The 18,326-nt window shown below is 38.3% G+C and overlaps 1 protein-coding gene across 6 annotated transcripts in view; it reads right to left on the reverse strand.

Moving 5' to 3' along the window:
• GRIA2 (glutamate ionotropic receptor AMPA type subunit 2) overlaps positions 1-18,326 on the reverse strand; it is a 166,745-nt gene that overhangs the window by 8,040 nt on the left and 140,379 nt on the right. For all 6 annotated transcript variants that reach the window (XR_011378192.1, XR_007909322.2, XM_051819909.2 and 3 more), the window contains exon 12: positions 16,374-16,572. Coding sequence is in view for 4 of the 6 variants with exons in the window: in XM_051819909.2 (XP_051675869.1) it covers positions 16,374-16,572 (199 nt within the window). In the remaining 2 variants the exon portion in view is untranslated. The remainder of the gene's footprint in view (positions 1-16,373; positions 16,573-18,326) is intronic.

An 18,326-nucleotide genomic window follows, 5' to 3' on the forward strand; every position in this document is an offset into this window, starting at 1 on the left:
CAAGTATGAATCATCAATTTTGGAGCATTAAAATTTATATAAAATACTTCATAACTATGGATGCCCATCAGAGAAAAATAAAGACTTTAGAAAGATATTTGGTGTTTCAGTCACAACGCTTCCATACTGGTATTAAGAATAACCTTAAAGGGGGCCAGCACTGAGGCACAGTGGGTTAAAGCCCTGGCCTGAAGCACCGGCATCCCAGATGGGCACCAGTTCTAGTCCCAGCTGCTCCTCTTTCAATTCAGCTCTCTGCTGTGGCCTGGGATAGCAGTGGAGGATGGCCCAAGTCCATGGGCCCCTGCACCCAAATGGGAGACCCGGAAGAAGCTCCTGGCTCCTGGCTTCGGATCAGCGCAGCTCCGGCCATTGTGGCCATCTGGGGAGTGAACCAGGGGATGGAAGACCTCTCTCTCTGTCTCTACCTCTCTCTGTAACTCTGTCTTTCAAATAAATGAAATAAATCTTTTTTAAAAAAAGAATACCCTTGAAGTATGAATACAATAATACATTTCCAAGGATTAGAAGATTTTAAAAGGTAACCTAGAAAAAATGCAGTCATTACTGTACTTGGATTGAGCTATTTGATCTGCTTCTTTGCAGATTGGAATTATTTGGAAGATATACAAATTCTGTTATGTTAGTTAATTTTAGTTATGTTAATCTAGACATGTGAATTTTGTTAAGTTAAACTGGTCATTTTTTGGCAGAGAATTCACATGTATTACAATATACAAGTATATGTATAAATATATTTATTTATATAACTGAACGGGATTTTATGATGCGACTCTGGATTGATAAAATCTATAAATTATCTAAAACCTTAAAATACATTGTGTTGACACTGCATCATGACAAAAGTGATTTTTCCATTATCAGAATTTTTGTAACGTACATGTTTTTTTCAGTGAATTACTTCATTTGCTTCTCAGTTGTTAGTTTATTGTTTGCTTGTTTATCAAAGTAATGACATGCTTTCATAACCATAGCTCTTCAAGAACTGTTGTTGTACAGATTTGGCCAAAGTAAGTAAGGTAATTTATAAATCTGATGCTATTACATCGAAAATTATCATTCATTAGTGCAAGAAATTTATTGACTTGAGTTTTTTAGCTACTTTCAGAACAGGAAGAGTCCGAATACATTCTTACTGTGCATTTTTGTTCTTTCACTAACTTCCTGTCTTCCAGGTAAGGCTATACTATTTTCTCCTACTACAATTTGCTCTATAATAGCTTCATAAAAATAATTTTACAATCTTTAAAACACCATTCACCAGAATGTATATGGTTATGCCAAATATTGAAAAATCAAGCTTTACAATTCAGTACTATTTTAGCTTAATTCAAAGATATTGGAAGGTTGAAGATCGTTCTAATGATGGAAGAACTACACAATTCCCTAGATTCAACCTGACTGTATGTTGTTTATTTTGAAAATTACCTCTAAATAGACAAGCAGCATAGTTAAGGGATGACTCAACTGTTAAAAAGGTAAAATGCCAGTGTATGCTAGTGAATATTTAAAATATCTCCTTAGATATTTCTTTTTTTAAAGATTTTTTTTATTTATTTGAAAGTGTTACAGAGAGAGGTAGAGACAGAGAGAGAGGTCTTCCATCCTCTGGCTCACTCCCCAGATGGCCGCAATGGCCAGAGCTATGCTGATCCAAAGCCAGGAGCCAGGAGCTTCTTCTGGGTCTCCCACTTGGGTGCAGGGGCCCAAAGACTTGGGCCATCTTCTACTGCTATCCCAGGCCACAGCAGAGAGCTGGATCGGAAGAGGAGCAGCTGGGACTAGAACTGGTGCCCATCTGGGATGCCGGTGCTTCAGGCCAGGGCTTTAACCCAATGCACCATAGTGCCAGCCCCAGGTATTTCTAATAAATAAAGTTCTGATGAAATTTTGTGAATCAGAAATAAAAGATTTATACTCCATTATTAAATCCATGAAATCATGAATCAAGTGATTGAAAAATATTTTAGGAATCATTAAAATTAGATGTATGAGGGAATTATGAATATTTCCTATGACGAATCACAGTGCTTATCTTTTAAAAAAAGATTTATTTATTTATTTGAAAGGCAGAGTGACAAAGAGAGAGAGAGATAGTCAGAGAGAGAGAGAGAGAGAGAGAGAGCTTGCATCTGCTGGCTCACTCCCCAAATGGAAGCCAGGCCAGGTCGGGAATAAGCCGAAACCAAGAGCAAGTACTCCATGCAGATTTCCCACTTGGGTGGCAGATGCCCAAGCACTTGGACCATTTTCCCTGCTGCACAACAACATTGACTCCAATGCCTCTCTTTTGAATTAAACTGCAATAAATTTAGTATTTATTAAGGGTTACATTAATAAAATATTTTACAGAGAAGTGGTTTGATTTGTTTTTATAAGAATTTTTCTGCATGGTTAATCTATCATTTTAAATAAAACTACTTTCCAAACTATATTAATGAGATTCACATTAAACTGTGTTTGTAGCACTAAAATGATGCAATTTCTCACCATCTTAAAAACTGAAATGGTATTTATTAAAGGCTGTAAGTATTTTTAGGAGCTTACATTTTTCAATTAGTACTAGAATAGAACTTAAAAAAAAATCACATCTTCCAATCCAATCCTTTGATTTTAGGAGCAAGACTCAGAAAGATTAAGTAATTTGCCTCGCATAGTTTGTTAGTCCACAGAGGACTATCATTTATCATAAATGATAAACTATACCATTATTGGAATGTCCTATGAACTATATCATAGGTATTAACTATATATGCATACATGTGATATAATACAAATTGATAATACACAAGGAAGAACATATGACCACATCTTTCATGCTTTAATAAGTTTACTTAATTTACCCATTCATGATCTTTTGTGAACAGAGAATACTTTGATCATCACCGATGTATTTGCATAACATTCCATTAATTATCCATGTGGATGAGATGGAATGCTAGGATTTTCAGAAGTAGATGTACTTTGATGAAAATATAAAGGATACTCAAAAAGTATTGTTTATTACTTACTAATAAACAAAACTGATCTGAACAAAGGCTTGTATATATCACTGATTCCACACATAGTCCCACTGTATGAAGTATTTTAATAAAAAAGTTAATGAAGATGTAAATGGCAAACATTCTGAAATGCATTCATTATTATGGCAGGTGACAGAAAAAAGCATTTCAATTTTAAAGGTTGGGATCAATAAATCAAAAACCAAGATGAAATTTAACAGGAATGACTGCAAAATCTGTTGTGTGGTATCAATAAATTATTATTTGCAGAATGGAATACATAAACTTAGCACGATATATAAGAAAATCACCCAGATTTTCAATAAACCACCAATTTATAAGCTATTAATTCAATGCAGTTACCTAAAAAAGCTAACACACTTACAGGTTTTAAATGAAATTATTGATTCTAAATAAAAGCATTTTAATTTCTCAATTTAAATATCTTGAGGATCAGGCAGAAAACATGAATGAAAAAAACAGGCATGGGATAATAGAGTTTGGTGAGACTGGAGTGACTGGAGAAGACATGATCTGGGTCAAGGGTGGGTTTTGTTTCTGTTTTCTTTTTTCAGGTAAACACTCTGCTGCCCAAAGAACACTTGTGTCCAGGATGAAACTGATCTGGAATCTGAATTTTTAGATCGGGCCACCATCCTCTTTGCACAGATAAAATCAAGACTTAGACTAAGATACCACACTAGAAGAAAAACATGGACAAAACTATATTCAAAAGATATTGAAACCATATTAAAGGGTTTGAAGACATAATAAGGAATGGTTGAGGGAAATCAGAATTCCTAGGCTAACAGAAAATTCAATAAAGAGATGCCTGTTCTTCTCCTTTAGTTGATGTATTCATCGTATAAAAAAGCAAACAGTTACCCAAGTCAGAATGAGAGCCAATGAATGAGAATAATTAGGTGGCCAATTTTAACTTTATAAGAACTTTCAAAAGTGTTATCAATCAAAACTGTCATGAAATGGAACTGAATGTTAAGGAAACTGATAAGATTTAAGATTTAACTGGTTAACACAATAAATCTAATATTTCTAATATGAGCAGTATGGGGTAGTAACTTATAATTAAATCGCTGTGTTTGTTGAATGATAACAAGGTCCTAATAGAGCAATCAACATGTGCCGGAAACAATTTATCTACACTGTGAGAAGTAACTTCCAAAATGCTTTAATTAAGCTTCTTGATCTAACCCCAAGAACAGATATAAAAAATATGGCATTTTAAGTGTGCATACGTTTAAGCAATTGAAAGATGTATGTGATTATGAGAAAAGTTGGTTCTGCTGCCTATTCTAATTTAAAAGACTGTAAGGTTTCTTTTCATTATAAACTAATGTTTGGCACAGCACTGTTGTTTTTAGAAAACAGGCACACTACAGGACCATTTGCATTGGTTTTCCCAAAGCAAGTTCACCACTGTGCTAAGTACTTAGCATTTGCTTTAGTGCTTATCCCTACATGTGCCACTGCCAGGCTGCCAGATGGCACTTCAATATAGAAACTATGATTTTGGTGAGGTTGGGGGTGGGGTAGGCAAATGATTGAATATGATTTTAAAATAAGCAAATGGGGCCGGCGCCGTGGCATAGCAGTGAAAGCCACTGCCTGCAGTGCCAGCATCCCATATGGGAGCTGGTTCTACTCCCGGCTGTTCCTCTTCCGATCCAGCTCTCTGCTATGGCCTGGGAAAGCAGTAGAAGATGGCCCAAGAAGTTGGGCCCCTGCACCCATGTGAGAGACCTGGAAGAAGCTCCTGGCTCCTGGCTTCAGATCAACATAGCTCCAGCCATTGCGGCCATCTGCGGAATGAACCAGAGGATGGAAGACCTCTCTGTTTCTGCTTCTCTGTGACCCTGCCTTTAAATAAATAAATAAATCTTTAAAATAACTAACTAAATAAATAAGCAAATGACCAAAAGACTTGGAATTCAGAGTAAGTAGCATAAAAGGTAAAAATGTTTTGAAAAGTCAGACAGTACCAGGGAGATTACCACTAATGTCTGTTCAACCTGATAAATCCATTGACTTATTAATATGAATTGCTTTGTCAAAGCCCTCAAGACATTCTCCATTTTTCTCTCAACTACCATTTTAAATCTACATGTGTAAAGTGTAAATGTATCACAAAATAAAATTTAAAGACCCTGCTTTAAATCTTCTTGATAAAAAAAAAAAGATCAGTTATTTCATCATTAAGCCTTGACTTTAACATGAAAGGATTTAACTTCAGTCTGTTCTTTTTGCTATATTATAAGTAAAGTTCTAGTAAGAAAAGTATTGGAGTAAAATCATACATTGACAATGACTTTACATATACAGCGAGGAAAAGATTGCTTCTCATTTATATAAGCTAGCTACGTTAAATTGCAATGTGACGGGAGCCAGTGTTGTGACACAGCAGGTGAAGCCGCCACCTGTAACGTGAACACCAGTACCCCATGTGAGCACCGGGTTTGAATCTTGGTTGCTTCACTTCTGATCCAGCTTCCTGCTAATGTGCCTGGGAAAGCAGCAGACGTGGTTTAACTCCTTGAGTTCCTGCCACTTGCATGGGAGGCCTGAATGAAGCTCCTGTCTCCAGGATACAGCCTGGCCCAGCCTCAACCACTGAGTACATTAGGTACTCAGTGAACCAGTGGATGGACGAAGTCTCTCTCTGTATGTGTGTCTCTCCCTCTCTTGTGTTTTTTGTTTGTGTGTGGTTTTTTTTTTTTTTTTTTTTTGGACAGGCAGAGTGGACAGTGAGAGAGAGAGACAGAGAGAAAGGTCTTCCTTTGCCGTTGGTTCACCCTCCAATGGCCGCTGCGGCTGGCGTGCTGCGGCCGGTGCACCGCACTGATCCAATGGCAGGAGCCAGGTACTTATCCTGGTCTCCCATGGGGTGCAGGGCCCAAGGACTTGGGCCATGCTCCACTGCACTCCCACGCCACAGCAGAGAGCTGGCCTGGAAGAGGGGCAACCAGGACAGAATCCGGTGCCCCGCTCTTTGTGTTTCTATCTTCCAAATAAATAAAACAATCTTTTAAAAATAGAAATATAATGTAATATATTTTAATGCTTAGTGTATTTAATTTTCTGCATGCCTCAACTTTTTATTTAAATTTTATTTTAATAATAATATACAAGATTTAATTCTAGCCAATTTTTTAAATGTGTTTACTATGCTAAAATGTGCTCAAATTTATATTTTACGTAGGAAGCCAGAGATCATCATGTCCTAGTTTTCATCTTCAAGGTCCATACAAAGGGATTCATTGAGGCAATTTGATCAGTATTTGGTTTGTATTTCCTAGACAATTGCTTGAATTTTTCTGGTTGCTTTTGTGTTTGTTGGTTTGTTTAAAAGAGTTATTTATTTACTTATTTATTTGGAAGACAGAGAAACACAGAGAGTAGGAGAGGCAAAGAGAAAGAAATCTTCCACCTGCTGGTTAACTCCCTAGATTGTTAGAACAGCCAGGGATAAGCCAGGCTGTAATCAGGAGCCAGGAACTCTATCTGGGTTTCACATAGGGGTGGCAGGGGCCAAAGTACTTGGGATCATCATCTACTACCTTCCCAGAAACATCAACAGGACGCTGGGTTGGAAGCAGAGGAGTTGGAACTTGAACCAGCACTCTGATTTGAAACATGGCAATTATCAGCTGCAGTTTAACCCACTGTGCCACAATGCAAGCCCCTCAAAAATTTTCAACAATATTTATATTCAGCTGACATTTAAATGATTGCACAATCCTAGTCTTTTCTCTACAGAGCCCTGGGACTGTATATTACCATAGCAACTGCTGCATAAAATCCAACACAGATAGGCAGAGATGATTCTTTTACCTAAACCCAAGAACAGAGAATTGAACACTAAATTATCTAAAGTACCAATACAATAAATTCTGAAATTCATCTCTCTGAAGCATCTAAAGAAGAGATTTTAAAGGATTTTGAAATGAGAAACAAATCCTAAATTATTTCTGTACTGTTTTCATCTTTCTGGTGGATTGACTGTCCTAGTGCTATGCCAGTGTTGAAAAAAGGACATTGACAGAAAACATCCTGCAAGCTGGTTGGAGTCGAATTATTAACCTGCATATGGCAAAGGAGTTTGTTAACGTACACAGCTGGATGGTTAAAGGGCTCAGTGACATTAGTAGAGAAGGGCTGTGGGAAAGAGAATGGCCAACCCCCCCCCCTTCACCCTGGGAAAAGCTACCACTTTGCACAATAATCAGGCTTCAGCAAGCCACACAGACCCCACTGCATTGCAGCCTCCAGAAACACAGTTCAGTATGATCTCCTCTACATGCCTTTATTTTTCTACTGCTTTGAAGCTCGAGATCTACTGAATGAAAAGCGCTGTCCTTACACTGAGCAATCATTTTTAAAGTAAAGAACGCAAAGTCTTCTAAAATTTGGACCTTTCCTATACTGTTCATCTGCCTAGAATCAGCTGAAATGAGAGAATGCAGGCTGTCTCCAGGTAGCTTAGGCTAAATGTGTTCCTAAAGTCTTTAGGAAGTCAATGATTCATCAGATGTTCTGTGAAATGGTGAGAAAAATTAAAATGTCAGAGAAAGAAAAGCTGCCAACGAGAGTGGAGATGATTTCAACTTGTTCTGGATCATCTCACGAAGGCTGGGCCATGTAAGAGCTGTCAGCTGCCTACACCATTCTGCCATCATTAAAGCAAAGACACTTGTAATGCATGTGACTAACTGTGCATGGGTGACTTACAAGACATGCATACCATGGTATTTATTGATTACTTATTCACACTTAGCATTTATTCAGAACCTACTTTTTTAGAAACAATTTAAACACTTTAGCAAGGGCGAGAGGTCTATAAAGAGTCTACTTTGAGATGAATAACCTTCTCCATATATAGAATACATATGGCGACACTCACTTCATTTCCAAAGGATTTTAAAGATGCATATGTGCATGTGCTGATATACAGAGAGCTATACAGAAATAGCTGACACAGGTAATCATGGAAGAGAAATCCTTATCAGTGCCAGAGATAATAACATAAGGATGGAGAATCACCATGATTTAGAAAAACCTGTTCTATACAGCATATCAATAAAGAGATCATGATGTACTGTTGGAATAACTGAGAGGAAAATGTGATTATAAGGAAAGCATTACACATATAGGTATGTATTCACATGGCCAGAACATTTTTACTTAATTGCAATAATATTCAATATACATTAATATATATATATATATAGGATATTTTAATACCAGGGTGAGGTGAAAGAATTGCTGCTTATGAAAGGATGGTATCAATTACTTTCATTCTCTGGCATTTTAATTATGATATACCACATACATATGGGAAGTTTCAAAGTTGTCCTTTCACTCTGGAAAGCAACAGCTACACTAATATTAGTTTACTGGTTATCGTCTATACTATGTCTAACATCTGTAAAAGTCTATGATACTGGGTAACCACAGTATAGTTTAATGGATTATATCATGATAAATTTGTCTTCAGAAATTGGAATAACTAAATGAGAAGGGGTTAACCTTATTTTGGCAATGGTTTAGAATTTACCATTCTAACAAAAGTATAATTAAAGAGGAGCCTTTATGCAAGGATACCCTGCGTCCCTCACAGAAAGAACCAGAAGATACGCACAGATTTCAGGAGCAGGCAGCTGGCATGGTGGTTAAGACATCAGTTAACACACCCACATCCCACATTCCAGTGCCTGGGATGCATATCTGTCCTGATTCCAAGTTCCTGTTAGCGAAGACATTGGAGACAGCAGGTCTCATGTTGGTGGGTCCCTGCCACCCTGTGGGAGCCCCCACGTCTCGGTTTCAGCATGGCCCAACCCCTGCAGGCCATTGCAGGTATTTGGGGAACGTATCTGTGAATTGGAGATCTCTCTCCACAGCTCCCACATCCCCACCCCTCTATCTGTTGCTCTGCCTCTCAAAACAACAACAAAGATAAAGACACATGCACAGTCACATGAAAGAAAGAAAGAAAGAAAGAAAGAAAGAAAGAAAGAAAGAAAGAAAGAAAGAAAGAAAGAAAGGAAGGAAGGAAGGAAGGAAGGAAGGAAGGAAGGAAGGAAGGAAGAAAGGAAGAGAAAGAGAGAGAAACAGGTTATCGTGTGGGGGATTTGGTCTAGGAATCAAGAGGTGCTTCTTAGCTACAAGATAATAGTTGCATTCCATGGATGGATAAGCCCAGAATAGGTTTATATACAAAAGTTATTTCCTATCTTAAAACATCTAAGTATGTAGGCATGTAAATAATATAGGTACTATCACATAATTTTTTTATACAAAATGATGTAATTCAAGACCTGTACTATTATGGAGAAGAAATAAAAATGTAAATCTCTAAAAATAGTGATTTATAATTGAAAGTCTAATTCCTTATTAATTAAAGGTATGCTATGCTAGCTCTAGAAGGATTATCAGCAACCCCAACAATGTCACTCTTGATTGCTCACTCTGAGTTCCAGAGGCTGGAACTCACAGACAGTGAAGACCCAACCACTTTCATCGTATCTCTTAGAGGTTGTACCACTGTACTCCATTAACTCACCCTTTCCAGAAGACAAAGTAAATAGTTCATCCATGTTCAATGTATGGATTATCACTGATGATTTGAAATTGGAAAATGCACAGCTTAATTTGGACTTCTAAAACTATTATATATGCACTGACTTTTTAAAGTAGTATTAAGATATCCTTGTTAGGGCCCGTTCTGTGGTGTAGTGGGTAAAGCCACCACCTGCAGTGCCGGCAACCCATATGGGTGCCAGTTCAAGACCTGGCTGCTCCACATCCAGCTCTCTGCTATGGCCTGGGAAAGCAGTAGAAGATGACCCAAGAAGTTGGGCCCCTACGCCCACATGGGAGACCTGGAAGAAGCCCCTGGCTCCTGGCTTCGGATAGGCACAGCTCCAGCCATTGAGGCCATCTGGGGAGTGAACCAGCAGATGGAAGACCTCTCATTGTCTCTGCCGCTCTGTAATTCTTCCTTTTAAATCTTTTTAAATAAGAAAACCTTGTTTACTATTAAAATATTTACTTGAAATACGAAAATATTTTAGGCTTTAACTAATCCATAAGCATCACCTCAGTGCAGGGGTTTTTAAAAATTTCATGGAAAATTTACATTTTCTTTAACCATTTATTGTTCTTTAAAATTTTTAGTTATTAATTTATTCAAAATACAGACAAAAACAGACCAACAGATTGATAAAATAGACAGACAGATATCCACTGGTTTAATCACCAAATACCCACAATAATCAAGGCTGAGCCAGGCCAAAACCAGAAGCTAGGAAATTAATCTGTTTTCCATGTGGATAGCAAGGATACAATGACTTGAACCATCACCTGTTGCTTCCCAGGGTGTACTTCAGCAGGAAACTGGATGACGGAGCCTTATCCAAGACTTGAACCCTGTGCTCTGATTTACAGTGTGGGCACCTCACCAGGTCACATGCCCTCTCCACATTATCTTTCAACTGTATTTTCCATGAATTGTTTGAAGTACCCCCTTACAAAGCAAGTTCGTATAAAGTAGCTTAAATACTCATCTTAAAATGTGATACAAGGGGCCGGCACTGTGACATAGTAGGTAAAGTCACCACCTGCAGATCTGGCATCCCATATAGTTGCCAGTTTGAGCCTTGACTGCTACACTTCTAGTCCAGCTCTTTGGTGGTGCATTTGAAAGGCAGCAGAGGATGGTCCAAATGGCTGGGCCCTTGCACCCAATGAGAGACCTGGAAGAAGCTCCTGGCTCCTGGCTCCGGATCAGCCCAGTCTGGTTGTTACAGCCATTTTGGGGTGAACCAGCTGATGGAAGACTTACCTCTTTCTCTCTCTCTCTTTCTGCCTCTCTGCCTTTCAAATAAATAAATAAATCTTCTTTAAAAAATGTGATACAAATTGTTTTCATCTCAACAAGGATAGGACCAGTGTCAAGGATGAGACCAGTGTTGTGACACAGAGAGTTAAGCTGTTAAGCTGTAACTAGTGATGCCTACAGCCAATACTGCTCTATATATTTTTTAAACATATTTGAAAGCCAAAGTTACAGAGAGGCAGAGGCAGAAAGAAAGAGAGAGAGAGGTCCACTGGTTCACTCCTAAGATGGCCACACAATGGCCAGAGCTGAGCCGTTCCAAAGCCAGGAGCCAGGAGTTTCTTCTGGGTCTCCCTCGCAGGTGCACGGGCCCAAGGACTTGGGCCATCTTCAGCTGCTTCCTAGGCCATAACAGAGAGCTGAATCGGAAGTGGAGTAGCCTGGACTCAAACCGGCACCCATATGAGTAGCTGGCACCCCGCGCCATTTCTGATCCAGCTCCATGTTAATGCACCAGGGAAAGTAGCAGATGTTGGTCCAGGTACTGGGACCCCTACCACCCATAAGAGAGACCCAGTTGAAGTTCCAGGCTCCTGGCCTCAGCCTGGCCCTGCCTCATCTTTTGCAGCCATTTGGAGGAGTGAACTCAAAGACGAAAGTTTCTCTCCCTCTATCTTTCCTTCTCTCTCCCTCTCTCCACCCCCCTCACTCCAGTTTTCCAATAAATAAATCTTTCTTTAAAAAAGATATTACTTTTATGAAACTGAGACAAAACACTGGGAACTGAAAATTCTTGATTCTATTTTAGAACTGATCATTTATCTCTACTGGTCTTATGTTATTTTGACTTGTTCAGCTACTTCATTTAGGCAATGATCTAACTTCTCAAACCATTTATTTGATGCAAAAATCTAAAACTCTTACTGTGATGAAAATGGAAGGTGAACTTGATAATTTTTTCAGTGATAGCAGAAAAGGGAACAAAAATACAAGTAATGCAATGCTTAGTAGTAGCAGAGTATAAAGAAAAGATATGAAAAAATTTGAATTAAGTCACATTATGAGACATAAATGTTAGAACTTTAAACATTAGCAAATAGCAAACTTTTCTTCTTCCAGGTGTAATTAGCTACTGAATCTTGGGAATGAAAATAAGCACAACAGATGGCCAGAGAACAAGGCATACAATGCATGTCTTCAGTCTGGCTTCAGCCCACTGCATTTATATCCATTTTCCTGGTCAGCTGAGCCCATGATAATCTCCTAGTTTTCATCCTGTCCTGAATCTACCTTACACAGAAGCCCTGAAAGTCCCCACTGCTAAAGGGTAGTTGAACAAGCAGATGGCCCCAAGCCGTGTGATGAATCTCAATTTTAGGAATAGAATCAAGATGAGTTCCCTTTGTAGTACTTTCTACCAGAAACTTTGAAATTCATAGGGCAGCTAATAGATTGCCAAATGTAAGGAAAATATGTTGCTGACAATTAAGTATGTATTGCTTTAAAAATGTTTCTGGCATTTACATAGCATATTGTGAATATAAATATTTATTCAAAGAAAACCCATTCTTTCAACTTTCCTATACTAATGCAATAACCTCTCCATGGAAAGGTATCAGACTTGATAGATACAATTGTACAGTCATAACAACCTAAGGAAATGTATGGTCTGCTAGGGTTTGAATCTCAGCTCAATTCTCCCCAAAGATTTACAGATTAAAGGCTTTCCACGTGGTGGTGGTTACTGGGAGTCATGGAAGCTTTAGGAGGTGAGGTTCAGTGGGAGGTCCTTAGGGCCTCAGGGATGCGTGCAGCTCTTGTGTGGACACTCCGGTTCTCAGGAGAGGATTGCTATAAAGCCTGGGTTTGAGTTCATCCAGTCTCCTTCTGCTTCCTGTCTCCAGGTGGTCCTTCTTCTGCATTGCACTCTGTCATCTGCCATGAGGCTTTCGCCAGAGCCTGCTCCACCATGCCATCGGAACTGTCAGTCTCTAAAATTCTGATTTCAATAAACCTTTCTTTCCTTCTTCAGGTAGTTCATTGCAGTACTAAAAAGCTAACTAACACGGTGTCAGTGTCAGTGTCAAAAATAAGGTAGTCCTCAATATACCATCGCAGCACTAAATCACCAAATTAATAATCCAGGCAACAGAACAGCTTAAAATTCTTCATGAACTAGCAACACTTTTTAAATTTAATCTTACTTGAGGAAATAAACCTTGTGTTCATATAACTGGGCAAATTAAAACCATGCCTTATGTGTATTTCTACTAAAGTATTAATATGACAAGCTCCCATTCTCTTTCATGCTGCAAGCTGTTTATGTTATTATTCCTGTACTGGCACAAAGGGAACAAATTGTGTGGCTTTTGAGTATTTTTGAGCCCATTCTCCTCTTTTGTTAAATAAGAAGAGGTTACCTACCTCTAGTTATATGCACTGAGTCCTAGCCAATGTCATTTTATCAATAGGTCCTCTTTTAGATACATTGAGAATTGTAAGCATCTGATGGAGCATTGAGCATTACTGACATTTTGGTTTTTTTTTTTTTTTTTTTTTTTTTTTGACAGGCAGAGTTAGACAGTGAGAGAGAGAGACAGAAAGAAAGGTCTTCCTTCCATTGGTTCACCCCCCAAATCGTTGCCACGGCCAGCGCACTGCGCTGATCCAAGCCTGGAGCCAGGTGCTTCCTCCTGGTCTCCCATGCGGGTGCAGGGCCCAAGCACTTGGGCCATCCTCCACTGCCTTCCCAGGCCACAGCAGAAAGCTGGCCTGGAAGAGGGGCAACCGGGACAGAATCTGGCGCTCCGACAGGGACTAGAACCCAGGGTGCCGGCGCCACAGGCGGAGGATTATCCTAGTGAGCTGCAGTGCTGGCCGACACTTTAGTATTGCTATATAAAATAGATTTGAGCACAAATAGAGCAGAGAAGCAATGAAACAAACCCAGAGACCTTGTGTACAAAATGACAACAACAATAAACAGTGCATGGGAAGAGCCCTGGTTAGGAGTAGATCTTGGCACACTTACTAGATGCCTGAATGGGGTCTGTTCCCCAAATTATCTGAACTTCAGCTTAATAATGTGTAGAAGGCAAACACAAATCATTGCCCTGAATCTCAAGGATTCAAAGAAACTGTTTTGGAAGCTATGTTAATAGACGTCATCAGTATGCAGAAAAGCCCAACGTAATTTTTCTTTTACTCTAGAGACCGTAAGCTTCATAACTTAGCAGAACCCCTCCAGCTGCATTTCAGCTCCATGGCCTTCAGTGGCTCTCTGTGCTGAAACAAGAGTAGCAGCACTCTGTTCACAGCCACCTGTCTACGGGGGAATTTCAGTACACTAATCCTGTATCCCGGCATCTTGTTGATGGAGACACAAGGTTCTGTGATGATTGAGTTCAGATACACTGAAAAGCTCTGGGAATGTGAGTGTGTGGCACTGGAAAGGAGTTGCAGTTTTGTAGCTCACACAAGACAATGACTGCAACTCCCAATAGATGATTACTTAAGGGACACAGTGACAAGAACCAATGACGATCATCAAGGTAAGCAGTAGATTCCTTCGTCATTCAGAGATCCCATCCACATCAGCAGGGATTTTATGGACTGAACGGGACTTGGTTCCCCAAACTCATGTCAGTGTTTAAACCAGGAAGTCTCATGTTAACAGTTAATAGATTAATGCTAGTGGTTGATGGATTAGGATGGAGACTTGATCTAATTATGGTGGCTAGAGGTGGAACCAGGGCCAGGGCTTGAAGTCAGTGGGAATTTGCCTTTGGAAGGAAATCCTTGCAAGATACTTGGTTATGTAAGCTGAGTTCTGCCTAGCTTCTCTCTCTGCATCTTGGGCCACCATAAGATCGTTCCCCAGCACAGGCTCCACCACAGCCAGCTTTCATCTGTTATCACACTAATGGGGCCACCTAATCTTGAACTGTAAACCTGGAAACTGTAATCAAAATAAATTCTTGCCTTCTTAGAGCTTCCACCGAGGAAAACTAGTTAGAGTAATGACTTAGTTAAATTAATGCAAATTAGTAAAAGTAATGAAAAGCTACTAACACAAGAGAGAATTTCATTTTTCTGAATAAGCTAAAAGCAAGCCATGTCAGGTACAAAAACTAAAAATGCTTGAAAATAAACTTCTGAGTTAAGATACATGCAATATGCTAAACTATTTTAATAATTCCAAAGTTATTGCCTGCGCCGCGGCTCACTAGGCTAATCCTCCGCCTAGCGGCACCGGCACACCAGGTTCTAGTCCCGGTTGGGGTGCCGGATTCTGTCCCGGTTGCCCCTCTTCCAGGCCAGCTCTCTGCTGTGGCCAGGGAGTGCAGTGGAGGATGGCCCAGGTGCTTGGGCCCTGCACCCCATGGGAGACCAGGAAAAGCACCTGGCTCCTGGCTCCTGCCATCGAATCAGCGCGGTGCACCGGCTGCAGCGCGCCGGCTGTGGCGGCCATTGGAGGGTGAACCAACGGCAAAGGAAGACCTTTCTCTCTGTCTCTCTCTCTCTCACTGTCCACTCTGCCTGTCAAAATAAATAAATAAATAAATAAATAATTCCAAAGTAACAATGAAGCGAAAGCCCTGCATTACATCAAAAGTATTCATATAACTATTATATATATATGTGTCCAACAGTGATAATAGTCATTAGTAGAAAATTTGTATATAACATCACATGTAGACCTGCACTAGAGTTAAAAAAAAAAAAACTATTGATAGACCACAGCTTCATGGTAATTAAGGTTCCTAACCAAACTACAAAAGTCCGGTTTATTTAACCATTTTAATAGAAAAAAAGCCTTTCTATAGAAATATTAGTAAAATTAAATAAAATAATATTGACATCAGACCTATGTATAAACTTATCCTAAAACAGAGAACACAAAGCTACAAAGTAAAAGAAAAACTTAACCTAAATCCAATGGACACATCATACTTATACTACGCATTTTAAAAGTTAGGAAGCTGAAGGCCTTTTCAAGACTTTCCTTGTAGGATCTGCACAAAAATTCAGAATTTTCATGTATGAACAGATTTGTTTCTTGACACAGATATTCTTGACATACTGTAATTCGTGGTTTGAATGTAGGCATTTCAAACTATGTAAAATCAATGCAGTCATTTAATTAAAACCAAAGACAACATACTTTCATTTTAAAAAGCAATAATAATCGAAATATATTTCAATTTTGTTTGAAAAAGGACAATCAATTTTAATAAAACAGAGATTTCTTTGCAACACTGTGGTTTTTCTCCTGAGGATTTAGGAATCAGAAATTACAGGTAGAGTTATGGATAGGGACAGGGAACGGTCAGCAACAATGACAGGTTCTAGAGCAGAAATAGACATTTTGTTAGAGAGGAGATGGAGTAAACCACACCGCAGTTTTGTACAGACCATGAAAATGGGGGCAATGTTTAAACAGTTAAATGTTAGGAAAAAAAAAAAATAGGAAGCTGCATGGCAGAATCTCTTACCCTGAAAAACTCTTTAGTGGAGCCAGAGTCTAATGTTCCATAAGCAATTTCTGTTTGCTTAGAAAGATCCTCAGCACTTTCGATGGGAGACACCATCCTCTCTACAGTCAGGAAGGCAGCTAAGTTAGCCGTGTAGGAGGAGATTATGATCAGGGTAAAGAACCACCACACACCTCCAACAATGCGCCCAGAGAGGGATCTAATAACAAGTATGAAATGGATTTGTAAAGTGAAATGAATGACCTAATAAAAAAAAACAAGTTAGCAGTAATACGCAAATATTGACTTCTTAGGGCATATTTAATTTAAAACTTTTCAATATATGTGCTAGTTAATGAAACTGGATATTATCAAACATTTTTAACACGGAGACAGATTAACTAGAATTGAAGACACATCTAGATGCCAAAAATTCAGACTCCTGGGATTCTTTTACAGTTATAATACCCAAACAGGAAGTGAAATTCCATAATGAAGCAACTTCAAGAATGTACAAATAATATATTCAACCCTCATACTACTTTATCCACCCATGACATAAGAAATATGAAAAAAGATCACTAGCAAGACTCCTAAAAATATTTTCAAACAAAAAGACTATGGATCGCAAATGTAGCTTTAAATGCCAAGGGAACTCTCCCTTTAATTCAGTCAGTGAAGTTTCAAAACTCTCAGTAAGAATGAATAATTTCATTTTTTGTGTGTGTGTATGCAGATAAATAGGTTTTAAATAAAATATAGGAGAGGAAACAGAAGAAAAATGAAACAACAAAGATATGACCCAAAATATAATTCTTAATGAATAAGAAACAGATGCCTTCAGGGAATGAACTGCCATGACCCTGTTCCTTTGTGTCTCCTGCTTAGGAAAAAAAGAAAACCCAAAGAAAATAAATTAGATATATAAATGTTTATCCAGACATAATTCCCACCAGTACTTCTGATATTACAAATTACTACATACAATCCTTTGCAGATGCTAAACAGATTTCCACTAATTCACTTTAAGCCCTGAAGTAGGTAAATATAGAAATGTAGATGAAGTTATAGATATTTATTCTAATATTTTGAAATATGTAGTGTAATTCTATGCATAGTAATTTGAATGATATTAACAAACCTATAAACTATTTCCTACACAAACAACTCCATTATGCATGTCTAGATTTGCTACAGTGAAGAAGTAACATCTCCAAAAATATAAATCAAGAAAATTTGGCAATATATGACCTAAGCTGATATTCCTCATAATTAGCAATAAGAAAAAACACCATTTGATTAAAAAATATTGTCAAATTATTGACCAATGTTTATACAACAAACCAGTTGACCACTCAAAAAACAGCAGTTGCTAAATATGCTGAGAGAAGAGAGAGAGAGACTTTAATGAAAAACAAATCTAGTATAATAACATTTAACACCAAATATCAAGGAGATGCTAAGAATTAAGTAGGCATGAAATGATAGAAAGTGTTACATGCATCTAACTTGTATTCTGAAAAAAATTCACATATATTTTTCTATTAGAAAAGCCCTTATAAGGACTCAGCCACTCAGCCACTCTCAAAATATTCACTATTTATCTCATCATAATAGAGGGATAATTATATATGTATGCTGTGCTTAAGAGGCAATTCAGTTCTGACTGCTCAAATCTCTTAAAAGTTACTTACATAGTAACTGCTTTTGACTCAATGCATAGCGTGTTAGTTTACAATATGTTTAGGAATCATAATATACATCTGTTTCAGTTGTAACAATAAAGCCAATTTAAAAATCATAAGTCGTCCTCTATTCCAGTGCTTATTAAATTTAATGGGATTAAATAGGCCAATTGATTTAAAATATACATGATATCTCACAAAGTATATGAGTTGATAAATCAGATAAATCACTCAAAGGTGAAACATACTTAAGGGATTTATTATTTACTTTTATATGTTTTTCAACTAT

Source organism: Oryctolagus cuniculus, chromosome 8, assembly GCF_964237555.1.
Source record: "Oryctolagus cuniculus chromosome 8, mOryCun1.1, whole genome shotgun sequence".
NCBI lineage: Eukaryota > Metazoa > Chordata > Mammalia > Lagomorpha > Leporidae > Oryctolagus > Oryctolagus cuniculus.